The 20,151-nt window shown below is 43.5% G+C and overlaps 1 protein-coding gene across 2 annotated transcripts in view; it reads right to left on the bottom strand.

Moving 5' to 3' along the window:
* brap (BRCA1 associated protein) overlaps window positions 1–18,955 on the bottom strand; it is a 29,044-nt gene extending 10,089 nt beyond the window's left edge. Inside the window, exons 1-9 of one of the 2 annotated variants that reach the window (XM_078421576.1) lie at window positions 18,758–18,955; window positions 14,553–14,717; window positions 9,703–9,934; window positions 8,406–8,595; window positions 8,187–8,300; window positions 7,290–7,438; window positions 5,741–5,816; window positions 3,156–3,294; window positions 1,349–1,458 (exon numbers count right to left, since the gene is read on the bottom strand). In XM_078421576.1, the coding sequence (XP_078277702.1) occupies window positions 1,349–1,458; window positions 3,156–3,294; window positions 5,741–5,816; window positions 7,290–7,438; window positions 8,187–8,300; window positions 8,406–8,595; window positions 9,703–9,934; window positions 14,553–14,717; window positions 18,758–18,833 (1,251 nt within the window). In that variant the 5' untranslated portion in view covers window positions 18,834–18,955. Of the gene's footprint in view, window positions 1–1,348; window positions 1,459–3,155; window positions 3,295–5,740; window positions 5,817–7,289; window positions 7,439–8,186; window positions 8,301–8,405; window positions 8,596–9,702; window positions 9,935–14,552; window positions 14,718–18,537; window positions 18,721–18,757 lie in introns of those variants that run through there. The other variant, XM_078421577.1, reaches the window with a different exon arrangement.
* Window positions 18,956–20,151: the final 1,196 nt, after the last annotated feature.

Below are 20,151 nucleotides of genomic sequence, written 5' to 3'. Positions count from 1 at the left end.
GCTGCTCTGTGTTAAGATGCATGGCTCAAGCTGACACAATAAGTGGAGGCCACTGCTAGGTCTGACTGCAGCTGTTCCACATACTGACGGACCAGCTGGATCCTAGTCTCTCCTATCAACTCCAGTCTAAGGGGATGCAAGCTGCGCTATCCCCCACCTCCATTTGACTCTATGGCTCTCACTACCCACCCAATGCCAACCCTCATTGGCAGCCACCAAGAACTCCCCTGGTGGTTCATTCAACGCCAAGCAGAACAGCAATAAAATCATTGTGCCTGTGGCTGGCACGGTTTATGTAGGCGAGGGTATGTAACTGCATGTTCAAATACATAGCAGGCCAAGAGTGCTACCATGAATCAGCCCTTTGTGGGATAGTGCTAAATGGTCTCCCAGTGCTCCCAGCTAATTTTAAATAGCTCTACGTTATTTGTTTACTTTTATCCCCATTTCAAGGCAGATTGCATATCAGCATCTGTGTCCAGTCTGTGAGCATCAGAAGACTACTAAATCACGGGTAACATCACATCATTACCACTAAGGCAAGACCTACCCTGGTATCCATACATTTCTGGGAATTAGACAATGATCAGAATATGCACTTAGGCTGATATTGACTCCTGTTTACTGAGGGTCAGGGACAGAACCTAGATTGTTCTCAAGAGATCAATACATACCCAAGTAGTGCATTCATACACTCAGTCATTGAAATAAACTTGATAATGGATAATATATGCAAAATCAAAACCATATTTCTCCTCTGATTTTACCGTGGAGAAGGACATGGAGACTGGGGAACTTGGGACAGTTAATGGAAGTGTCTTGAGCACAGTCAGTATTACGGTCGAGAAGGTGCAGAATGTCCTAAGGCATGTGAAACTAAATAAATCTCCCGGGCCTGATCAGATATATCCAAGGACACTGTGGGGAGTTAGAGAAGAAATTGCAAGTGCCCTGACTGACATATATGAATCATCATTAAATAGGGGTAAGGTGCCAGAAGACTGGATGGTGGCTAATGTTGTGCCTGTTCTCCAGGGATGCTGCCTGGCATCTTTTATTTTCTAAGGAATTCTGTCATAGTTTGTGATAACAGATCAGCAGAGGGAGGTCCTGACATCAGTCTGAAGAAGGGTCTCGACCCGAAACGTCACCCATTCCATCTCTCCTGAGATGTTGCCTGACCCGCTGAGTTACTCCAGCATTTTGTGATACCTTCGATTTGAACCAGCATCTGCAGTTATTTTCCTACACAGCAGAGGGAGGTGGATAATGGTGGGCCCGGCACAAAGTGTTAAGAAAAGAATATGAAAGAAAAACTTATGAACAAGGATAGGGAAAATCCACTCACCTCTAGTTGAAGAGCATCAATTTTCTCATCCTGACATGTGTCACCCTCGCATTCATACTGTACAATTTTTCCATCTGTTTTACTGGCCACCAAGCGATGAACATAGTTATCTAGAAAAACAGATTACAGCTTCCAAATTTGATATAGTTGCAGAGTCTGGAAAATGCACTGAATGGTTGGTTATGTTATCTTTTTGATATTTTTAATTTTCCTTCTTCATAGCTAGCATACATACTGAAAAATCAATAGCATTTGCAAATGTACGAGTTTAAAATAACTATACAGTACTTTTTAAATTAAAAAATGCAAATCATAAGACCAACTTTCATGGATAAGGAAAATGAGTATTCTCATGACTGCCACTCGAAAGCCTACTCAACATCTTTCTTTCTACATTCCTATGCCAGAGGAAATATCTCAGAAATAATTCAGCTTCTCCTTCAGGTAATTTAACTGGTAACTTGAGAGACAAAAATGATATTGTCTCTCATGTTTAAACTGGTCCGGATGTGGACCAGTCTGATTTGTGTCAATGTTCGTGGCTCTCAAAAGGAGGCATGGCAGAACCCTTTACACATGAATTTGAAGGTACTGCCAGAGTAGAATCAAAGTGTTCGAAACGATATCAGAGGGCTCCAATCACAAACATGAAGAAAATTCATACTTTGTATTTTTTGAGGGCTGAGCACGTTAGCAACTCAGCAAGCATTGTGACAACAACTGTGAATATCTCAACTGTATTTCATAATGTATCACTCACTCTATGTATTTGAAGTATTAGAACTAAGGTTTTAAAATCATCCATTTTCATGTGCCCTAGCTTTACAATTCCAATCTCCTGCTTGTAATCTTACGAAAAGCACTCTGAAAATACAAATACACCACAACCACAATTTCCATTATCTTTTGTTAGATACATCCTCAAAGAACTCTTAATGGATTCATCAAACATGATTTCCCCTTCATGAATTCATGTTGACTCTGCTCAATCACATTATCTTCTAATTTCTTTACATCACATCCTATATTATAGATCCCAGCACTTTTTCAACTACAGATGTCAGGCTAATTGGCAGGAAGTGTTTTTCTCTCTCGTTACTTTTTAAGCACAATTACTAGCTAATCTTCAGGAACCTTTCCAGAAACAATGGGATTTTGGAAGTTGGTAATCAGAATATTAACCATCCACATGGCCATACTTTTCTAAACTCCAGAATGCAGACAATCAATCTTCATTTTTAGTTTAGTTTAGAGATACAGCATGGAAACAGGCCCTTCAGCCCACCGAGTCCATGCCGACAATCGATCACCCATTCATACTAGTTCTACGTTATCCCACTTTCTCATCCATTCCCTGCATACAAGGGGCAATTTACAGCAGCCAATTAACCTACAAACCCACAAGTATTTGCAATGTGTGAGGAAACCGGAGCAGCCGGAGGAAACCCATGGAGACACAGGAAGAACATGCAAACTCTATACAGACAAGACCCAAGGTCAGGATTGAACCTAGGTCTCTGACGCTGCGAGGCAGCAGTTCTACCAGCTGCACCACTCTGATAGTATCCTGGTAGTATTGCCTTACAAATACTAATTCTAGAAACGTATTTCAAGAAACAGATTCCAGTATTACATCAATAACCAAAATTCATCAATTCATCGATACAATAGGAAGATGTTTTCAGCATATTTAACCCCTTTGCTGCCGACATCTGAATCTGACATCCTGTATAACTGCTGTAGGATGATTCTGAGGCCAGTATCTCCAATAGCTTTTGCATGATGAGTGCATTACTAAGATAGTTACCTCCTGCATAGTCCCAGACTCTGTGATTGGTGAGCTGCATGGCATATGTATGTTGTGTCTCTTCAAAATGCTTATATGCATGACGACTGACATATCGACCACATCCGATGTGTCCGCATATCAAACAAATCCACAGATTCTGTAGGTGGGCAGAATGAGGATCAGATGGGATAAAATAATTAAAATTTAAAATTAAATTAAAGTGAGCATGAATATTCTTTAATTTTTTCCAATGTTATTCTTGCGAGGCTTGCAGTTACACCACCTTACTGTTATCTTATATCAAATTGCGGGATGCTTCATTATAATGGACAACTCCTTAAGTAGAAAATAAATCATCGATCACATTTACTGGTTAATATTCCATTCCATTCTCACAAGCAGAATTTAAAACTACGTACACCCGAATTCTTTGGTATAGATTCAGAAAATACCCAGCCGGTCAGGAAGCATCTGTGGAGACGAACAGATTTATCGCCCCAGATTAGTAACTTTAGCTCTCCACAGTTGCCTCCAGCTTTCCTGTTTTAGTTCCAATTTCCAGCAGATTTTTTTTGTGTATTAAATTATTTATTCTTTTTCGATTGCACGTTTCCAGCCTTTTATTCTCTACTCCTTCTTACTTGTTTTGTGTGCCTCATTTATTTCTCTTGTTCATTTTGAATCTCCTGGCATCAATTTATTACTTGTTCTTTCATCTGTTTGTCTTTAGGGACAATCTTACATTCTTGTTAATCATCACCTTATTTATCTGACACATTCTCAGTCTTACACACACCGATGAAGACAAACGAGGTTATACAGAAATTACTGCAAGGTAAAAATAAATTGGGAATCCACGATACACCTGTGCAGGGAGATTTGGGTTACCAACCAGAATAAGAGATGCCCAAAGTCAGAAATCAACACTGGGTCAACACCACACACAGCAAATAACCATTGATCTTGGCTGTGCACTGAAATGTTTGTAAAAACTGCTTTATTTGACAGAATATTATTCCATGAACAAAATAACTTAGTTACAGTGCTGTATCTACTTTTCTTATTTTTAACCAAGTAATTCAAGTACTCAGGAGCAAAGAGAATTTTGTTGAAAGCATCAACAACGAAAATTGAAACAAATGCGAGTAGCGCAGCGGTAGAGTTGCTGCTTTACAGCGAATGCAGCGCCGGAGACACAGGTTCGATCCTGACTACGGGTGCTGCACTGTAAGGAGTTTGTACGTTCTCCCCGTGACCTGCGTGGGTTTTCTCCGAGATCTTCGGTTTCCTCCCACACTCCAAAGACGTACAGGTATGTAGGTTAATTGGCTGGGTAAATGTAAAAATTGTCCCTAGTGGGTGTAGGATAGTGTTAATGTACGGTGATTGCTGGGCGGCACGGACTTGGAGGGCCGAAAAGGCCTGTTTCCGGCTGTATATATATGATATGATATGATATGTGAGACTGCAAACTGAATTGCAGGTTGTCCCTGGGTTATGACACTGTTCCATTCCTGTAAATGTTTTATAATGAGAACAGTTTGCAAGTAGGAAATGCAGCCCCAAACCATAAGATCATAAGGCACATGAGCAAAATTAGGCCATTCGGCCCATCGAGTCTGCTTCGCCATTCAATCATGACAGATCTATTTTTACCTCTCAACCACATTCTCCTACTTTCTCCCCGTAACCTTTGCGCTTCAATACCCAATGATTTGGTTTCCCAGCCATCTGTGGCAATGAATTACACAGATTCGACAAAAAAGTCCTCCTCATCTCCATTCTAAAGGTACATCCTTTTAGTCTGAGGCTGTGCTCTCTGGTCTTAGACTCTCCCAAGTTCACACAAGACAGAAGTTGCCTTCAGCTCTTCAGCAACTCGCAAATCTATACCTGGGAAGGACCTGGATATTCAAGGGTAATATGGAGTTGGCACATGGAAAGAACACTCTGAGATGCATACTCCTTCAACTTTTGCTTGAATCTATCCCGATAGACTTTTTTTAGCACAGATTTTTTTTTCCACACATAGGGTGGTGGGTATATGGAACGAGCTGCCCGAGGAGATAGTTGAAACAGGTACTATTACAACATTGAAAAGGCACCTGGACAGGTACATGGTTAGGAAAGGTTTATAGGGATATGGGCAAAATGCAGCCAAATGGGACTAGCTTAGATGGAGCAACTTATTCAGAATGGACCAGTATGGCCAAAGAGCCTGTTTCCATGCTGTATGACTATGAGTGTGATTAAACATGTAAGCAGGGCAGATTTTTTTGAGTCTCCTGAAGACCTTAATGCTGCCACAAAAAAAATCCACTCCTTTGCCTAGACAACACTTAATACAATATGAACCCCAGATAGAGGAGGAATCAGTATCTTAAATGTTTTAATCCCATTAATAAACTGCCATTGAGACACAAGGAATTGCAGATGCTGAAATCTTGAACAAAACACAAAGTGCTGAGGTAACTCAGGGGGAAGGGTCCCGACCTGAAATATCGCCTCCCCATGTCCTCCAGAGGTGCTGCCTGACCCACTGAGTTACTCCAGCACTTTGTGTTTTGTGCAACAAATTGACATTGTACTTTTTACTTATTTACCTCTTGAACTCCACATTCAAAGCATTTATTTTCTTCAACTGGCTCTGGAGTTTGACAGTACCTGCAAACTGGACACCTAAGACAAAATAAATGCTTGGGACATTAATCAAGCCAGCACTTGAGATTTTATACGCCATAAATAAACTTTTCTTTAAATGTAAAGATGCAAGACTATTGTGATCCCCAACGTTTTTGCAACTTTCATAAACGCACTAAAAACCAAAAGAAGATGTAAAGTAGTATATTTTCCTGATGTAAATATTTACCAGAAGGCAAATGGTAATAGTCTTCAGTAATAGTAATTAAAGACTAATGATAAATATATACAAAAAGTTAAGATACCTAGTCATAAGGTGAAAGGTTTTATCCCAAACCAATGATATAAAACAGTTTAAAGTTCTTGCATGTCTGACTTCCTGTAACTGTGGCTTCTGCACATCACTAAGGTGGACCAACATTACCTGGAGCAGGTAACTCCAACTTTAAAAGTATTGCAAACTACATAGATAAGTCTCCACTTAAGACAGGAAAACATTAATTTTGACCTGTCCAGCACAGAAATAAAAGGATTATAAGCTACAACTTAAATTAATTAAGCGAGCTAAAAGAAAGTTTGTTAAACAAATCCAATTTGTGGCTCATACATTAATTTTAACTTCATATCCTCTTTTCACTTTACCACATTTTTACCAGCTGCACCCCAATGTCTACCAATTACTACAATCTACCGGTCAATGCATGACAGTGACTAAGTTTGAATTAAGGTCTCAGGATACAAGAAAATTAATTATGTTGGGGTTTGTTGGAAATGGATCATTGTTCAACAGTTAATTGTGTCATTCTGTACCACTGTAATGTACTGATACTATTCTCATTCCCATTCCTACAGCGTATTTCGTATAACAAGATTCAATCCCCGGCTTAAAGTATCCGGGATTGAACCAGGATAATTTTGAAAGCATTCATATCTGATTTAGGGTATGATTTAAAACTTAAAACTATAAAGGAAGACATAGATTTGTATATTTGACAGAACTTTCAATTCCACAGATGAATCATTAGCTGTCAGTTTTAAGACACAATTACAACCAAGTTATTTTCCAGAAAGATTTTTCACAATCCAAGTTCACCAAATTAGGGCAGCACATTGGCACAGCAGTAGAGTTGCTGCCTTACAGCACCAAAGCCCAGGTTCAATCCGAACTACAGGTGCTTTCTGTATGGAATTTGTACGTTCTCCCTGTGAGCGCGTCGGTTTTCTCCAGATGCTCCAGTTTTTCTCCCACACTCCAAAGACGTACAATTTAGGTTAATTGGCTTTGGTAGAATTGTAAATTGTCCCTAGGGCGTGGGATAGTGCTAGTGTACAGGGTGATCGCTGGTCGGCACACACTCAGTGCCGAAGGGCCTGTTGCCACGCTGTATCTCGAGACAAAGCTAAATTAAACCTTTAATTTATTCCCTTTCCACTGTGCAACGTAGAATGCAATAGTTGTGCGATGTTACATAGAAATATTGTTATTCTGATAACATTATTGTGGCAACTTACGTTGTGTCTTCCCAGTGTTGCAAGCAATGACTGTGAAAGCTGTGATTACAGAGTATTGTTAGAACCCCATTTACAGACTCATCCATCCTTTCCAGGCACACGATGCACGGCGGTAGCTCAGTGACCCCCATTACAGGAAGACTTGCTCCCTAAAGAGAGAAAATACAAAAATCAACAATTCTTAGTATAGCAGAAAGCCACTCAGCCAAGTGGGTTCCAATCCATCTGGTAAAAATGTATTCAAAAAATATCTTAATTCTTTTAGGACTTTCATTTATCAAGCTTCCTCCAGCAGTTGAGATAGCCAGGCAAAGACATTTCACAGTTGCCAGGATTGTTCCATTAGCTCATGTCAATGAGGAGGGAGTAGATCACAGCCACTTCCTAATCCTCCTTTCATTATTCTTCCTTGAAATGAAGCAGAAGGCAATGTTCCTCCACTTTGCATGTTTGGCCATCTGCCGACAAATCCTAAAGATTAAATATAATCCAAGCAATCCAAATTCAGAATGAACTCTCTCGTCAGTTAGGCATTCACTACTGCTATTTAGTTTAGTTTACAGATGCAGCATGGAAACAGGCCCTTCCACCCAACAAGTCCACACCGACTATCGATTACCCGTTCACCCCAGTTCTATGTTATCCCACTTTCTCATCCACTCCCTACACACAATGGTGAATTTACAGGGGCCAAATAACCAAAAAAACAAAGTACTCGGAGGAAACCAACAAGGTCACAGGGAGAATGTACAAACTCCACACAGACCGCACACAAGATCAGAATTGAACCCAGATCTGGCGCTGCAAGGCAGCAGCTCCACCAGCTGTGCCACTCTAAATACATATTTAATTATTTTACAATGCTGTTCATATTAATAAATAGGCCAAAATACCTACATCCTCAGATTTGATTACTTCAGCCCTTTCCACATACACCAGCTGACATACATCCTCTTCGATGGAATTAAATTGCCGACCATTACAGGCAGTGTAAAAACTGTCTGCTTCTGCCTATACATGCAAAAAAAAAAGACAAACCGGTAATTTGAAATATCAAAACTCAGCATATTTTCCAATCAATTGTGCGACTTTGACTGAAATTGAATTATTTCTTACCTGGGAACAAAATTTAACAAGAACCATGTACTGGTTTGGGGTGGAATCTCTTATTATTTTCATGTGCTCAATCGAATCATCAAATGGTGCAACAAACCTCATAAGATCATGGCTGGTCATGGTGGCTGGAACAGTTAGGATACACAACATGGCACTGCGCCTCACGTCTTCTTTTAAGGAAGTCATTTTGCTGTAAAAGAAAAAATAGAAAATAAAACGTGACTCTTCCGTAAATTGCACAATAATATTGATGATGCTACTTATGTACCAATGACCAATCAGCATTTGGTCATAAAGTTAGAGATAATGGTAACAGTATACTCAGCATGCAGCACTGGTGAATGGCCTGCATTTTACAAATGGAAGAGCAAGGTTTTGTTTAGTTTTAGAGATCAAACATGGAAACAGTCCCTTGGGTCCACAGAATCCACGCAGCCCATCGATTATCGGTTCACACCAGTCCAATTTTATCCCACTCTCTCACCCATACCCCGCAATAGGGGCAATTTACCAGTAACGTATCATCCCATCATCACCGCTGGCATGATCTTGCTCCAATGATGTTGAGGCCAACATATTTTACACTTGCACATGAACATACTGAGTGACAAAGGCATGGGCAGTGTTTCCATGTTCATGCCAAGCCCAGCAGGGAAGGAGATATGAGAAAGGATTAATTTAATAAAGCAAGATTTGAATGATACGTCAATCATTAGGCATGGGAGAGTACAGAAAGGTGTCCTTTGGCCCACCATGTCCATGCTGCCCTTTTTACTAATCAATACAACTCTTGTATTCACACACTAGGATCGCACCCTTCTATTCCATTCCAACACCTGAATATATCTTAAACATAGTGACTGTACGTAGTGATTGTATCCAATTCCACTGGCAGCACATTGCAGATATCTGTAACTCTGTGTAAAAAAAAACCTGACATCTCAGATCCCACTTGAAACTCCTTTCTCTCATCTTAAACCTAAGCTCTCTTGTTTTTTGATATTCCTACAATGGGAAAAAGATTCTGTTCATCTACACTATTGATGACCCTCATCATCGTATATACTTCTATTAGATGACCCTCTATCCAGCCTATCCCACATAGTTAAAGTCCTCTACCCAGGCAATATCAGGGCGAATCTCCTCTCCACTGCAATCCTCCATATAGTGCGGAAACCACAACTGAACACGATATTCCAAGCGCAACCTAATCCATGTTTTGAAAAGCACAACATCCCCACTCATATATTTTAAGCCACTACCTATGAAAGGCAAGATATTTTTTTTAAGTTCTCACTCAGTTTTGTAGAGGTGCATGATTCCATGTACTACTTCAACTGATGAATTTCCACTAAAAAATGAAATTTGGTCAGGCAGCTGTTTCGATGGAGAGTCTGGCGCATTCCCACTCTGATCCTTGCACAATTTACTGTTGTCATTTGGATCAATGACGCTTCCTTTCTCCACAAGGTCAGTACCATTTGTCGTCTTTAGGTCAGGCATCAGTCCAGATTCCACAGCATCTTTGTCTGTAAAGACATGAATTTCCTGTCAGGCCAGTCACAGAAAACAAATATTACCACAAAAAAACATGAAGAATTAAAAGGATATCGATCTGATGAATACAACAGGTTTACTGAACAAGGAGCAAGAGAACAGCCCCATCAAGGTCGGGAATCTTATGAATTATTTATAAACGTGATGATTCAGTTTGCAGACCAAAGACTTTATAATATTGAGAGATTTCTTGTCTATTGTCATCTTCTTGAAACTGTGATTTCAGAAAGAAGTCTGAGCAATCACTAAAACCCAGCATCAACTCCGCTCATTCTGCAGCAACCCTGACATTATAATCAAATCCGCTGACAAAGGAGATGCCGTGGTGGTCTGGCGCGCTGACCTCTACCGGGCTGAGGCCAGGTGACAACTCTCAGACACCTCCTCCTACTTATCCTTGGACCATGACCCCACAGATGAGCACCAGGCCTTAATCTCAAACACCATTACTGATTTCATCACTTCTGGCTGTGTGCCTTCCACAGCCTCCAACCTTATCGTTTCCCAACCCCGCACAGCCCGTTTTTACATTTTCCCCAAAATCCACAAACACAACTGCCCTGGCAGACCCATTGTTTCTGCCTGCTCCTGGCCCACGAAAATGATTTCCACGTATCTCAAATCTATCCTAACCCCACTGGACCAATCTCTCCCAACCCATGTCCACGATACCTCACTGCCCTTCGGTCTCATTAATGATTTTCGCTTTCTGCGCCACCACTCCCTCATCTTTAGTATGGATGTTCGGTCACTGCACCATCCCCCACCAGGAAAGCCTTAAAGCTCTCTGTTTCTTCCTCGACCACAGAACCATCCAATTTCCCTCAACTAACACTCTACTCCGCCTAGCGGAGCTAATCCTCACCCTCAATAATTTTTCCTTTGACTCCTCCCACTTCCTCCAAGTCCAAGGCGTAGCTATGGGCACCCGCATGGGCCCCAGCTATACCTGCCTCTTTGTAGGGTACCTTGAACAATCCCTGTTCTAGGCGTACATTGGCCCTATCCCCAAACTCTATCTCTGTTACATTGACTCCTGCACCCATGCAGAACTCATGGACTTCATCAGCTTCACCACCAAAGTTCATCCTGCATTCAAATTTACTTGGACCACTCCAACACCTCCATCCCCTTTCTTGATCTCAGTCTCCATCACAGGAAATAGGCTATTGACTGATGTCTATCACAAACCGTGTAGGAAAGAACTGCAGATGCTAGTTGAAATTAAAGGTAGACTAGCGAAATGCTGGAGTAACTCAGCTTCTTCGATCTGAAGAGTCTCGACCCGAAACGTCACCCATTTCTTCTCTCCAGAGGTGCTGCCTGTCCCGTTGGACACCAGCATTTTGTGTCTGCTGTCTATTACAAACCCACTTGCTCCCACAACTATCTCTACTACACTTCTTCCCACGCTGCTTCCTGCAAAGACTCTATCCCCTACTCCCAATTCCTCTGTCTACACCGCATCTGCGCCCAAGATGAGGTGTTCCATATTAGAATACCCGAGATGTCCTCATTCTTTAGGGAACGGGGGTTCTCCTCTCCCATTATAGATGAGGCCCTCACTCATGTCTCCTCGGTACCCCGCAGCTCCGCCCTTGGTCCCCCTCCCCCTAGTCGCAACAGAGACCCCCTAGTCCTTACATTCTACCCCATCAGCCGTCACATACAACACATAATCCTCCGAAATTTCCGCCACCTCCAACGGGATCCCACCACTAACCACATTTCCCCAGCTCCACCTCTTTCTTCCTTCCAAAGAGACCGCTCTCTCCGCAACTCCCTGGTTAACTCATCCCTTCCCACCCAAACCACCCCCTCCCCAGGAGCCTTCCCCTGCAACCGCAGAAGATGCAAGACCTGTTGCTATACCTCCTCCCTCGACTCTGTCCAGGGACCCAGACAGTCCTTTCAGGTTGAGGTTCACTTGCACCTGCTCCAACCTCATCTACTGTATCCGTTGTTCAAGATGTGGACCCACACATCGGCGAGACCAAACGCAGACTGGACGATCATTTCACAGAACACCTTCGCTTAGCCCGCCTGAACCACCCTGATCTCCCCGGTTGCTGGACACTTTCATTCTCCTTTCCATTCCTACACAGACTTTTCTGTCCTCGGTCTCCTCCATTGTCAGAGTGAGGCTAAAAGCAAATTGGAGGAACAGCATCTCATATTTTGCTTGGGCAGCTTACAGCCCAGTGGTATGAATATTGATTTCTCTCACTTCAGGTAGCCCTGGCATTCCCACTCTCTCTATCCCTCCCCCACACAAGTCACACTAGCTTCGCATTTTCACCCTACAAACAACTTACAATGGCCCATTTCCTTTATCATTGCCACTTTTTTTGCATATCTTTCATTCATTGTTCTTTTTCTCTCCACATCACCGCCTATATATCTCTCGTTTCCCTTATCCCTAACCAGTCTGAAGGATCTCAACCCTAAACCTCACCCATTCCTTCTCTTCAGAGATGCTGCCTGTCCCGCCGAGTTATTCCAGCTTTTTGTGTCTATCAAGTCAAGTCAAGTCAATTTTATTTGTATAGCACATTTAAAAACAACCCACGTTGACCAAAGTGCTGTACATCTGATTAGGTTCCAATGGAGAAAAAAAAAGAAACATACAGTAGCACGCAAACAGTTCACAGCGCCTCCTCAATGAGCCTCAAACGCTAGGGAGCAGAAATAGGTTTTGAGCCTGGACTTAAATACATCAACACATGTATTCATACATCCAGATCAAAGCATGTACCAGCTTGCGATGGTGTCCTCACAAAGGTTAGCCCTCATCTAAATTTAACTTGATGGCAGCATTTGTAATAAATTGCCTCAAAACTCAACCCCTGATTAGATGTACAGAAGTTTTTAAAAATTAAAAACATTTTTGCAAAGTTTGAGACAAAATGAAGCAAGAAAATCAAAAGGTTTTGATAGAGAGTAAGGAAAATGAGAATGTGAACTGCGTTTATTTAAAATAAACCTAGCATATGCAATCGCAGAATTCTGGTCAGTTACTGACGCAGAAGTTCCAGATTTAGTTCTGATAATGTGGAATAGCAGCTAGGTAGCCTGCAAAATAAAGTAAAGATGAAGCAGCAATGAATTTGATTCTAAGTTTCACCTTCTGCTGTCAAGTTCCAGTATGTAGCTGATCTTCCCTTTCCCAGTGCAGGGGCACCATGACTGAGAAATCACCCCCAATGAAATCCTTGTTGAAATCAGCAACCTTAACACAGATCATGGAAAAAACCAAGGCTCCCTGTCCTGCAGAACCTGACAAGCCATTGAAAACATTTGACATACTTATTTTTAGCACTAATTTCCTGTAAACTCAAAAGCATTTACAAATAGATTTCTGCAGTAAAATATATTTTCCTCTGGAGAAACCTGTAACCAATCTACTTCCAGATCTTTCCAATTCTTCAACACGTAAGTTAACACTTTTGATACCAAGTGCTGGAGTAACTCAGCGAGTCAGGCAGCATCGTTGCAGCAGCAAAGTGATCATTCATTATAAATAAAGTAAAGACAAGGATAAATTGTCATCAGTTTACTGTGTATCCTTAACTGTTACTGTTGACTCGTCTGCTGGGAGCAGTGCTGGTTGTGCAGTCTCACAGCAGCGGGAAGGAAGGACCTCCGATTTCTCTCCTTCACGCACTTGGAGTGAAGGAGTCTGTCACTGAAGGAGCTACTCAGTACAGTGACAGTGTCCTGCATGGGGTGGGAGTCGTTGTCCAGCAGCGATGTTAACTTTGCCATCATCCTCCTCTCTCCCACCGCCTGCAGTCGAGGGGGCAACCCAGGACAGAGCTGGCCTTCCTGACAGCTTGTCAAGTCTCTTCCCCTCCGCCGCTGAGATGCTGCTGCTCCAGCAGACCACTCCATAGAAAATGCCTGATGCAACCACTGTGTTGTAGAAGGTCCTTTGGAGTGCCCCCTGCACTCCAAAGGACCCGAGTCTCCTTAGATAGATACTGTCTGATAAGAGAGTCATAAAATAACTTAGCTCAGTCTGCTAAATTTCTTATCATCTGATCCAATAGACTTCATCCTATAGATGAGGTAAACATAAAGAATTAAATAGGCCAGAGTCCAAGTCTCAAGGTGATATTTTGCACCAGGACTTGCTCAGTCTGTCTTCTCACATTTACACATTTACAAAAAGGCAGCCAGCATCATCAGGGACCTACACCACCTTGGCCATGCTCTCATTTCACTCCTGACATCGAGAAGGTGGTTTAGGAGCCTGAAAACTGTAACGCCCAGGTTTAGGAACAGCTTCTTCTCAACAACCGTCAAGCTATTAAACACTAGAGGCAAAAAGCATTTCATTGTACCTTGATACATGTGACAATAAACTAAACTTAACTACTGCCTCAAAATAAGCTCCAACTATATTGACGTATTGTTTTTATCTTTGCATTAGTATTGTTTTTTTTAAATATACTGAGCTTTTAAAAATTGTTTTTGTATGGTATTTACAAAGTACAACGTTTAGAAATCTTATGTGCTGCTACAGACAAGAAATTCAAGGTACAGTTTCGGGACATACGACAATCAAACACTCTAGACCACTTACTGTACCTTTGCTGGAGGTGATAGTTTCAATGACCATGTCTCTCATCTCTCGACGGCCAATGTGCTGATGCAAGATGGTGGATTTTTCCCCAGTTGTTTTACCCTCCAGCAAGCGCTTTGCTGAACTGAGCGATCTCTTCTCTTTACTCTCATCATCCGCCATGCTGAGAGCTAAACAGGCAGAAAACAAAATGAAATCTGGCTGGTGCAACATTCCAAACTTTGTCTCTCCCCACAGACAGCACATCAGCAAACATGGCTAGGCAGAAAGTTCCAGTAAGTGCATCACATGGGCCAGACTCCAACAGCCAGTATTCTGCCAAGATTAAATTATCTCTTAACTTGTTACCTCGTGTGAAGTCACCTTGTCCGAGCAATCCAAAAGTTGTATTTTAAAACTACAAATCATGCTGTATTATTACATTGTGCTTCAAATGTTTTAATTAATTAACTCCATTGTTTGCAAACAGCCTGGATTCCAAGTTTATGTGCCATACCAGGAATAATACACAAAAAGAAACAACATTCTGCTTTGATGCCACTATTATGGGATGCTGAATGAATTCAAATTATGTTCATTGCCTACTATTATATAACTCAAAGTTCGTTCTGAAAATACAACCCATGTTTTATAAAGCAAAACTTTAGTTCGGCCAACGGGTGTTTTTTAAGTGGATGTGACATGGAAATGTACACAATATATGCTTTTCCAAAACCCATTGCCAACACTAATCAAGGACAATTTACACCCTGATAATTCCCCTGTTTTCCCCTCTCTCATCAGGCAGGCGATACAAAAGCTTGAAATCACATACCACCAGACTCTGGAATAGCATCTTCCCTGCCGTTCGCTGACTATTGAACAGTTTGTAGTTGCGATTTCCCAACCTACCTTGTTGTGGACCTTACACTTTTTTACCTACACTTTGTCTGTAACTGTAGAGCCATAACACTATATTCTACACTCTGGTATTTTTCGCTTTGCACTACCTGTTATATTTGCTTATGGCTTGATTATACTTATGTATAGTATGGTTTGACTGGATAGCACGCAAACCCTGTAACTCGGTACACGTGACAATAATAAATCAGTACCACTAGGGAGGAAATCATTTGGTAACAGAACGATGGCTATGCATTTTGAAGTCATCCATTACAAATTATTTTTTCAATTAGTTGCTGCAAGGTTATTGTGGTAGAGCAGCATTGTGCTTAGGCCATATCATAGCAGCTGGGAATTTAAATACAAGTAACTAAATAGTTGTAGATTTTTTTTAAATTTTCAGTTACCAGCAAACTGCAAGGCTGTCATAAAAATAACAATCCTGGCATTCAGGGAGATCTACTGCCCTTACTCACCCCAGCCTAGTTGCGACTTAGATCCCGATATGGATTGTTTTAACAGCCTTTCCAGTTCAAGGGCAATTAGGAATGGATAATATTGGCAATATGGCCAGTATTTCCAGTGACATATACATCCCATAAATATATATAAAAAATATATATTTAAATAATAATAAAATATCATATACTATCAAAATGGTGTAAATGTAAATCGATTTTTCAGATGACAAATATGCAACTGTTCCTGGATTTTACTAAATCTGCCCTTCAATTCTCCTCCATCATTTGAAGGCAAGCAAACCAGTAAATTGTCTGGGTAGGATTTCAAAGTTACAATCGCATTTAATGACTCTAATCATATTTTAGTTTAGCATCTTGCTTTCATTTTGAGGCCTTCCTTGTCACTGTCCATCTCAAACAAAGCAACAGTGGACCTATTCTTAGGATCGCTCCAATGCAGTTTTGATACCAGTAGAAGCACTGTCTGCTGTAAAGGATCAGGTATCTGCTCATAGCAGCACTGTTGCAAGTCTGTGTAAATAAATCTGCATGTAAATCTAAATTCCTCAGTGGTTCTGATTGCTGATTTCATTTAGTATCAAAGACTTAATCCTCCCGTTTTAATAAATTCAGGCAAGGAAGAATTTCTTCTGTGCGAGAATTGTGAATCCTTGGAGTTTTCAATTGCAGAGGATGGTGGAGCTTGAATCATATTCCAGCAAGTCTGACCCACCCTTCAACTGATGACTATCTGGCAGTGAGTTCTTGCTCCAGGGACCCCGCAATCTCAATGTCAGATTCAGGTTGGGTTTTTTTTAACTTGCACTTTGAATTTATGATTTTACCCACTTTCCAGAAAGTTATTTTGTCAGTCTCAGAATTTAAGCTACTGAGTCATAGAGCTAAACAGCATGGACAAAGCCTAAGCACAACTTGTCCATGCCAATCAAGTTGCCTATCGGAACTAATTCCATTTGCCTGCACAGCCTATACCCCTCTAAACATTTCCTATCCATGTACTTGTCCAAATGCCCTTTAAATATCGTTATTGTACCTCCATCAATTATTCCCTTTGGCAGTTTGTTCCACATACCCCTGCCCTCTGTGAAAATGGTGCCTCCAGGTTCCCTTTAATATTTCCCCTCTTACCTTAAACCTAAGCCCTCTCCCTTTCCACTCCCTAATCGGTAAAAAAAATTGATCATTCACTTTGTCTGTGCCTCTCGTGATTTTATAATTCTCTGTGAGGTTATCCCTCAACCTCAAAGGCTCTGGGGGGGGAAAGAGTTAAAGCCTATCCAGTCTCTCCTTGTAACCAAGGCCCTCCAGTCCTGATAGGAAACTTGTGATATCGTATACTCTGGAAGCCAGTCATTGGGAACCCTAGTGTAAATACAGACCCCGATTTCTGGCTTCAGCTGAAGAAAAGGAAATAAAGCTCCATCATCTATCATCCCCCCTTACAGCTTTACATTTCACTCCTCTCTTCGAACATCCTTTACATCTCCCAGCTTTTGTCTGTCCCTCCACCTATCTGCCAATCAAACCACGCTTCACCTGCACTCAGCTACTTGCCAGGATTTGTCCCACTCCCTCCTCTCTTTTCCAGCTTTCCCACCTCCCATTTCTTCAAGCAGAGGAAGGGTCTTCACCTGAAACATTGTCCATTCCCGCCACAGATACTGCCTGACCTGCTGAGTTCCTCCAGCACTTTGTGTTTTGCTCAAGATTCCAGAATCTACAATTCCTTGTGCCCTATAGTTTTCAGCTCCCCTACTCCTTCACTCAGAAAAAGAGATATTGACAGTTGCATCGACATGCTCGCTCTCAATGAATTTTGTACAAGGATATTCAGAACCCTTTGAATTTAACGTTACCCATCTATTCCCATTTAAAAAGAGTCAACATTTCTGTCTTTCTTCTCTAAGGTGGATGCACATTTTTCCCACATTGTGTTCCTTCCATCTGCCATGTTGTTACCCTCTCACTCAGTTTGTTTTATATCTTCCTTGTATCCTCCCTCCTTAGCTGACATCTTTTTGTCTCTTTTTCACCTCTAACCATTGTCATTTATTTCACCCATCTGCCAAATGTCATCCACATCTACCTGTCACTTACCAGATTTTACCCCGTCCCCATCTGTCTTTTCCAGCTTTCTCCCCCCCCCCCCCACCCTGCCAGTCTATAGAAGGGTCCCAACTCCTGTCCATTCCTTGTTCAGATGCTGCCTGACCCAACACGTTCCTCCCGCACTTTATTAAGATATTGCCAGGACTTGAGAGCTTGAGCCACAGAGGGAGCTTGGGCAGGCTATGACTTTATTCTTCGGCACATGTGGCTGAGGGGCACCAGAGAGTTGTATACAATCATGAGGAATAGGTAGGGTGAATGTACAGTCTTTTACCCAGAGTAGGGGAATCAAGAACCAGAAGGCATAGGTTTAAGGTGAGAGGGGAAAGATTTACTTTCCAGGAACCTGAGGGGCAACATTTTCCAGAGGATGGTGTTGAGACAGGCACTATAATATTTGGACATGTATATGGATAGGAAGAGTTTAGAGGGATATGAGCCAAATGCGGGAAAATGGGAGAGGCTTAGATGGGGCATCTTGGTCGGTAAGGACGAGCTGGGCCGAATGGCCTGTTACCGTGCTGTCTGGCTCCATGACACTGTGTTTTGCTCCAGGTTGCGGTTCATTGTGTCCCTGTAGCCATCAGGCCGCCGCACAGCGCTGAGCATCGCCTGGACACAGGCCCTCGCCGACCCCGGGGCTCCCGCACTTGGGCCCGAGCCCGACCCAGGCCACCCCGGAGCTCCGACCGGGCCTCTGTCCGGGCCAGGGCCAGGGCCCGGGCCGCCCCACTCACCGCTGTACTCGAAGCCCTCGGGACGGTGCGAGTGCTTCGCCAGCTCCAGACGTATGGCGACCAGTGAAACGCTCATATGTTAAACCCGCGGGTCCTGCTGACCGGGCTGAAAATAAAATGAACGGTGGAAAGGGGCAACATCCGGCCCGGAGCCCCAGGCGACACCGAGACTGGCCCTGCACTTCCGGCACCCTCACCCCGTGACGCCGCGCTGCTTCCCTGGCAACCAGCGGTAACCATGGCGGAGAGAGGGAGGGAGGGGGCAATGAGGGAGAGAGGGGGCAATGAGGGAGAGAGGGGGCAATGAGGGAGGGGGCAATGAGGGAGGGGGCAATGAGGGAGGGGGCAATGAGGAAGGGAGCAATGAGGAAGGGAGGGAGGGGGCAATGAGGGAGAGAGCAATGAGGAAGGGAGCAATGAGGAAGGGGGCAATGAGGGAGGGAGCAATGAGGGAGGGAGGGAGGGAGGGAGGGAGGGAGGGAGGGAGGGAGGGGGCAATGAGGGAGAGAGGGGGCAATGAGGGAGGGGGCAATGAGAGAGGGAGCAATGAGGGAGGGAGCAATGAGGAAGGGAGGGAGGGAGGGGGCAATGAGGGAGAGAGGGGGCAATGAGGGAGAGAGGGGGCAATGAGGGAGAGAGGGGGCAATGAGGGAGGGGGCAATGAGGGAGGGAGCAATAAGGGAGGGAGGGAGGGAGGGAGGGGGCAATGAGGGAGAGAGGGGGCAATGAGGGAGGGAGCAATGAGGGAGGGAGCAATGAGGGAGGGAGGGAGGGGGCAATGAGGGAGAGATGGGGCAATGAGGGAGAGAGGGGGAAATGAGGGAGGGAGCAATGAGGGAGGGAGCAATGAGGGAGGGAGCAATGAGGGAGGGAGCAACGAGGGAGGGAGCAATGAGGAAGGGAGGGAGGGGGCAATGAGGGAGGGAGCAATGAGGGAGAAAGGGGGCAATGAGGGAGAGAGGGGGCAATGAGGGAGGGAGGGGGCAATGGAAGGAGGGAGCAATGAGGGAGGGAGGGAGGGAGGGGGCAATGAGAGAGAGAGAGGGGGCAATGAGGGAGGGAGCAATGAGGGAGAGAGGGGGCAATGAGGGAGAGAGGGGCAATGAGGGAGAGAGGGGGCAATGGAAGGAGGGAGCAATGAGGGAGCAATGAGGGAGCAATGAGGGAGGGAGGGGGCAATGAGGGAGGGAGGGGGCAATGAGGGAGGGAGGGGCCAATGGAAGGAGGGAGCAATGAGGGAGGGAGGGAGGGAGGGGGCAATGAGGGAGAGGGGGCAATGAGGGAGAGAGGGGGCAATGAGGGAAGAGGGGGCAATGAGGGAGAGGGGGCAATGAGGGAGAGGGGGGCAATGAGGGAGGAAGGGAGGGGGCAATGAGGGAGGGAGGGAGCAGAGG

Source organism: Rhinoraja longicauda, chromosome 25 (assembly GCF_053455715.1).
Source record: "Rhinoraja longicauda isolate Sanriku21f chromosome 25, sRhiLon1.1, whole genome shotgun sequence".
NCBI classification, from domain to species: Eukaryota; Metazoa; Chordata; class Chondrichthyes; order Rajiformes; family Arhynchobatidae; genus Rhinoraja; species Rhinoraja longicauda.
The sequence above is the reverse complement of the archived record's forward strand: the minus strand, read 5'-3'. Positions and strand labels throughout refer to the sequence as shown.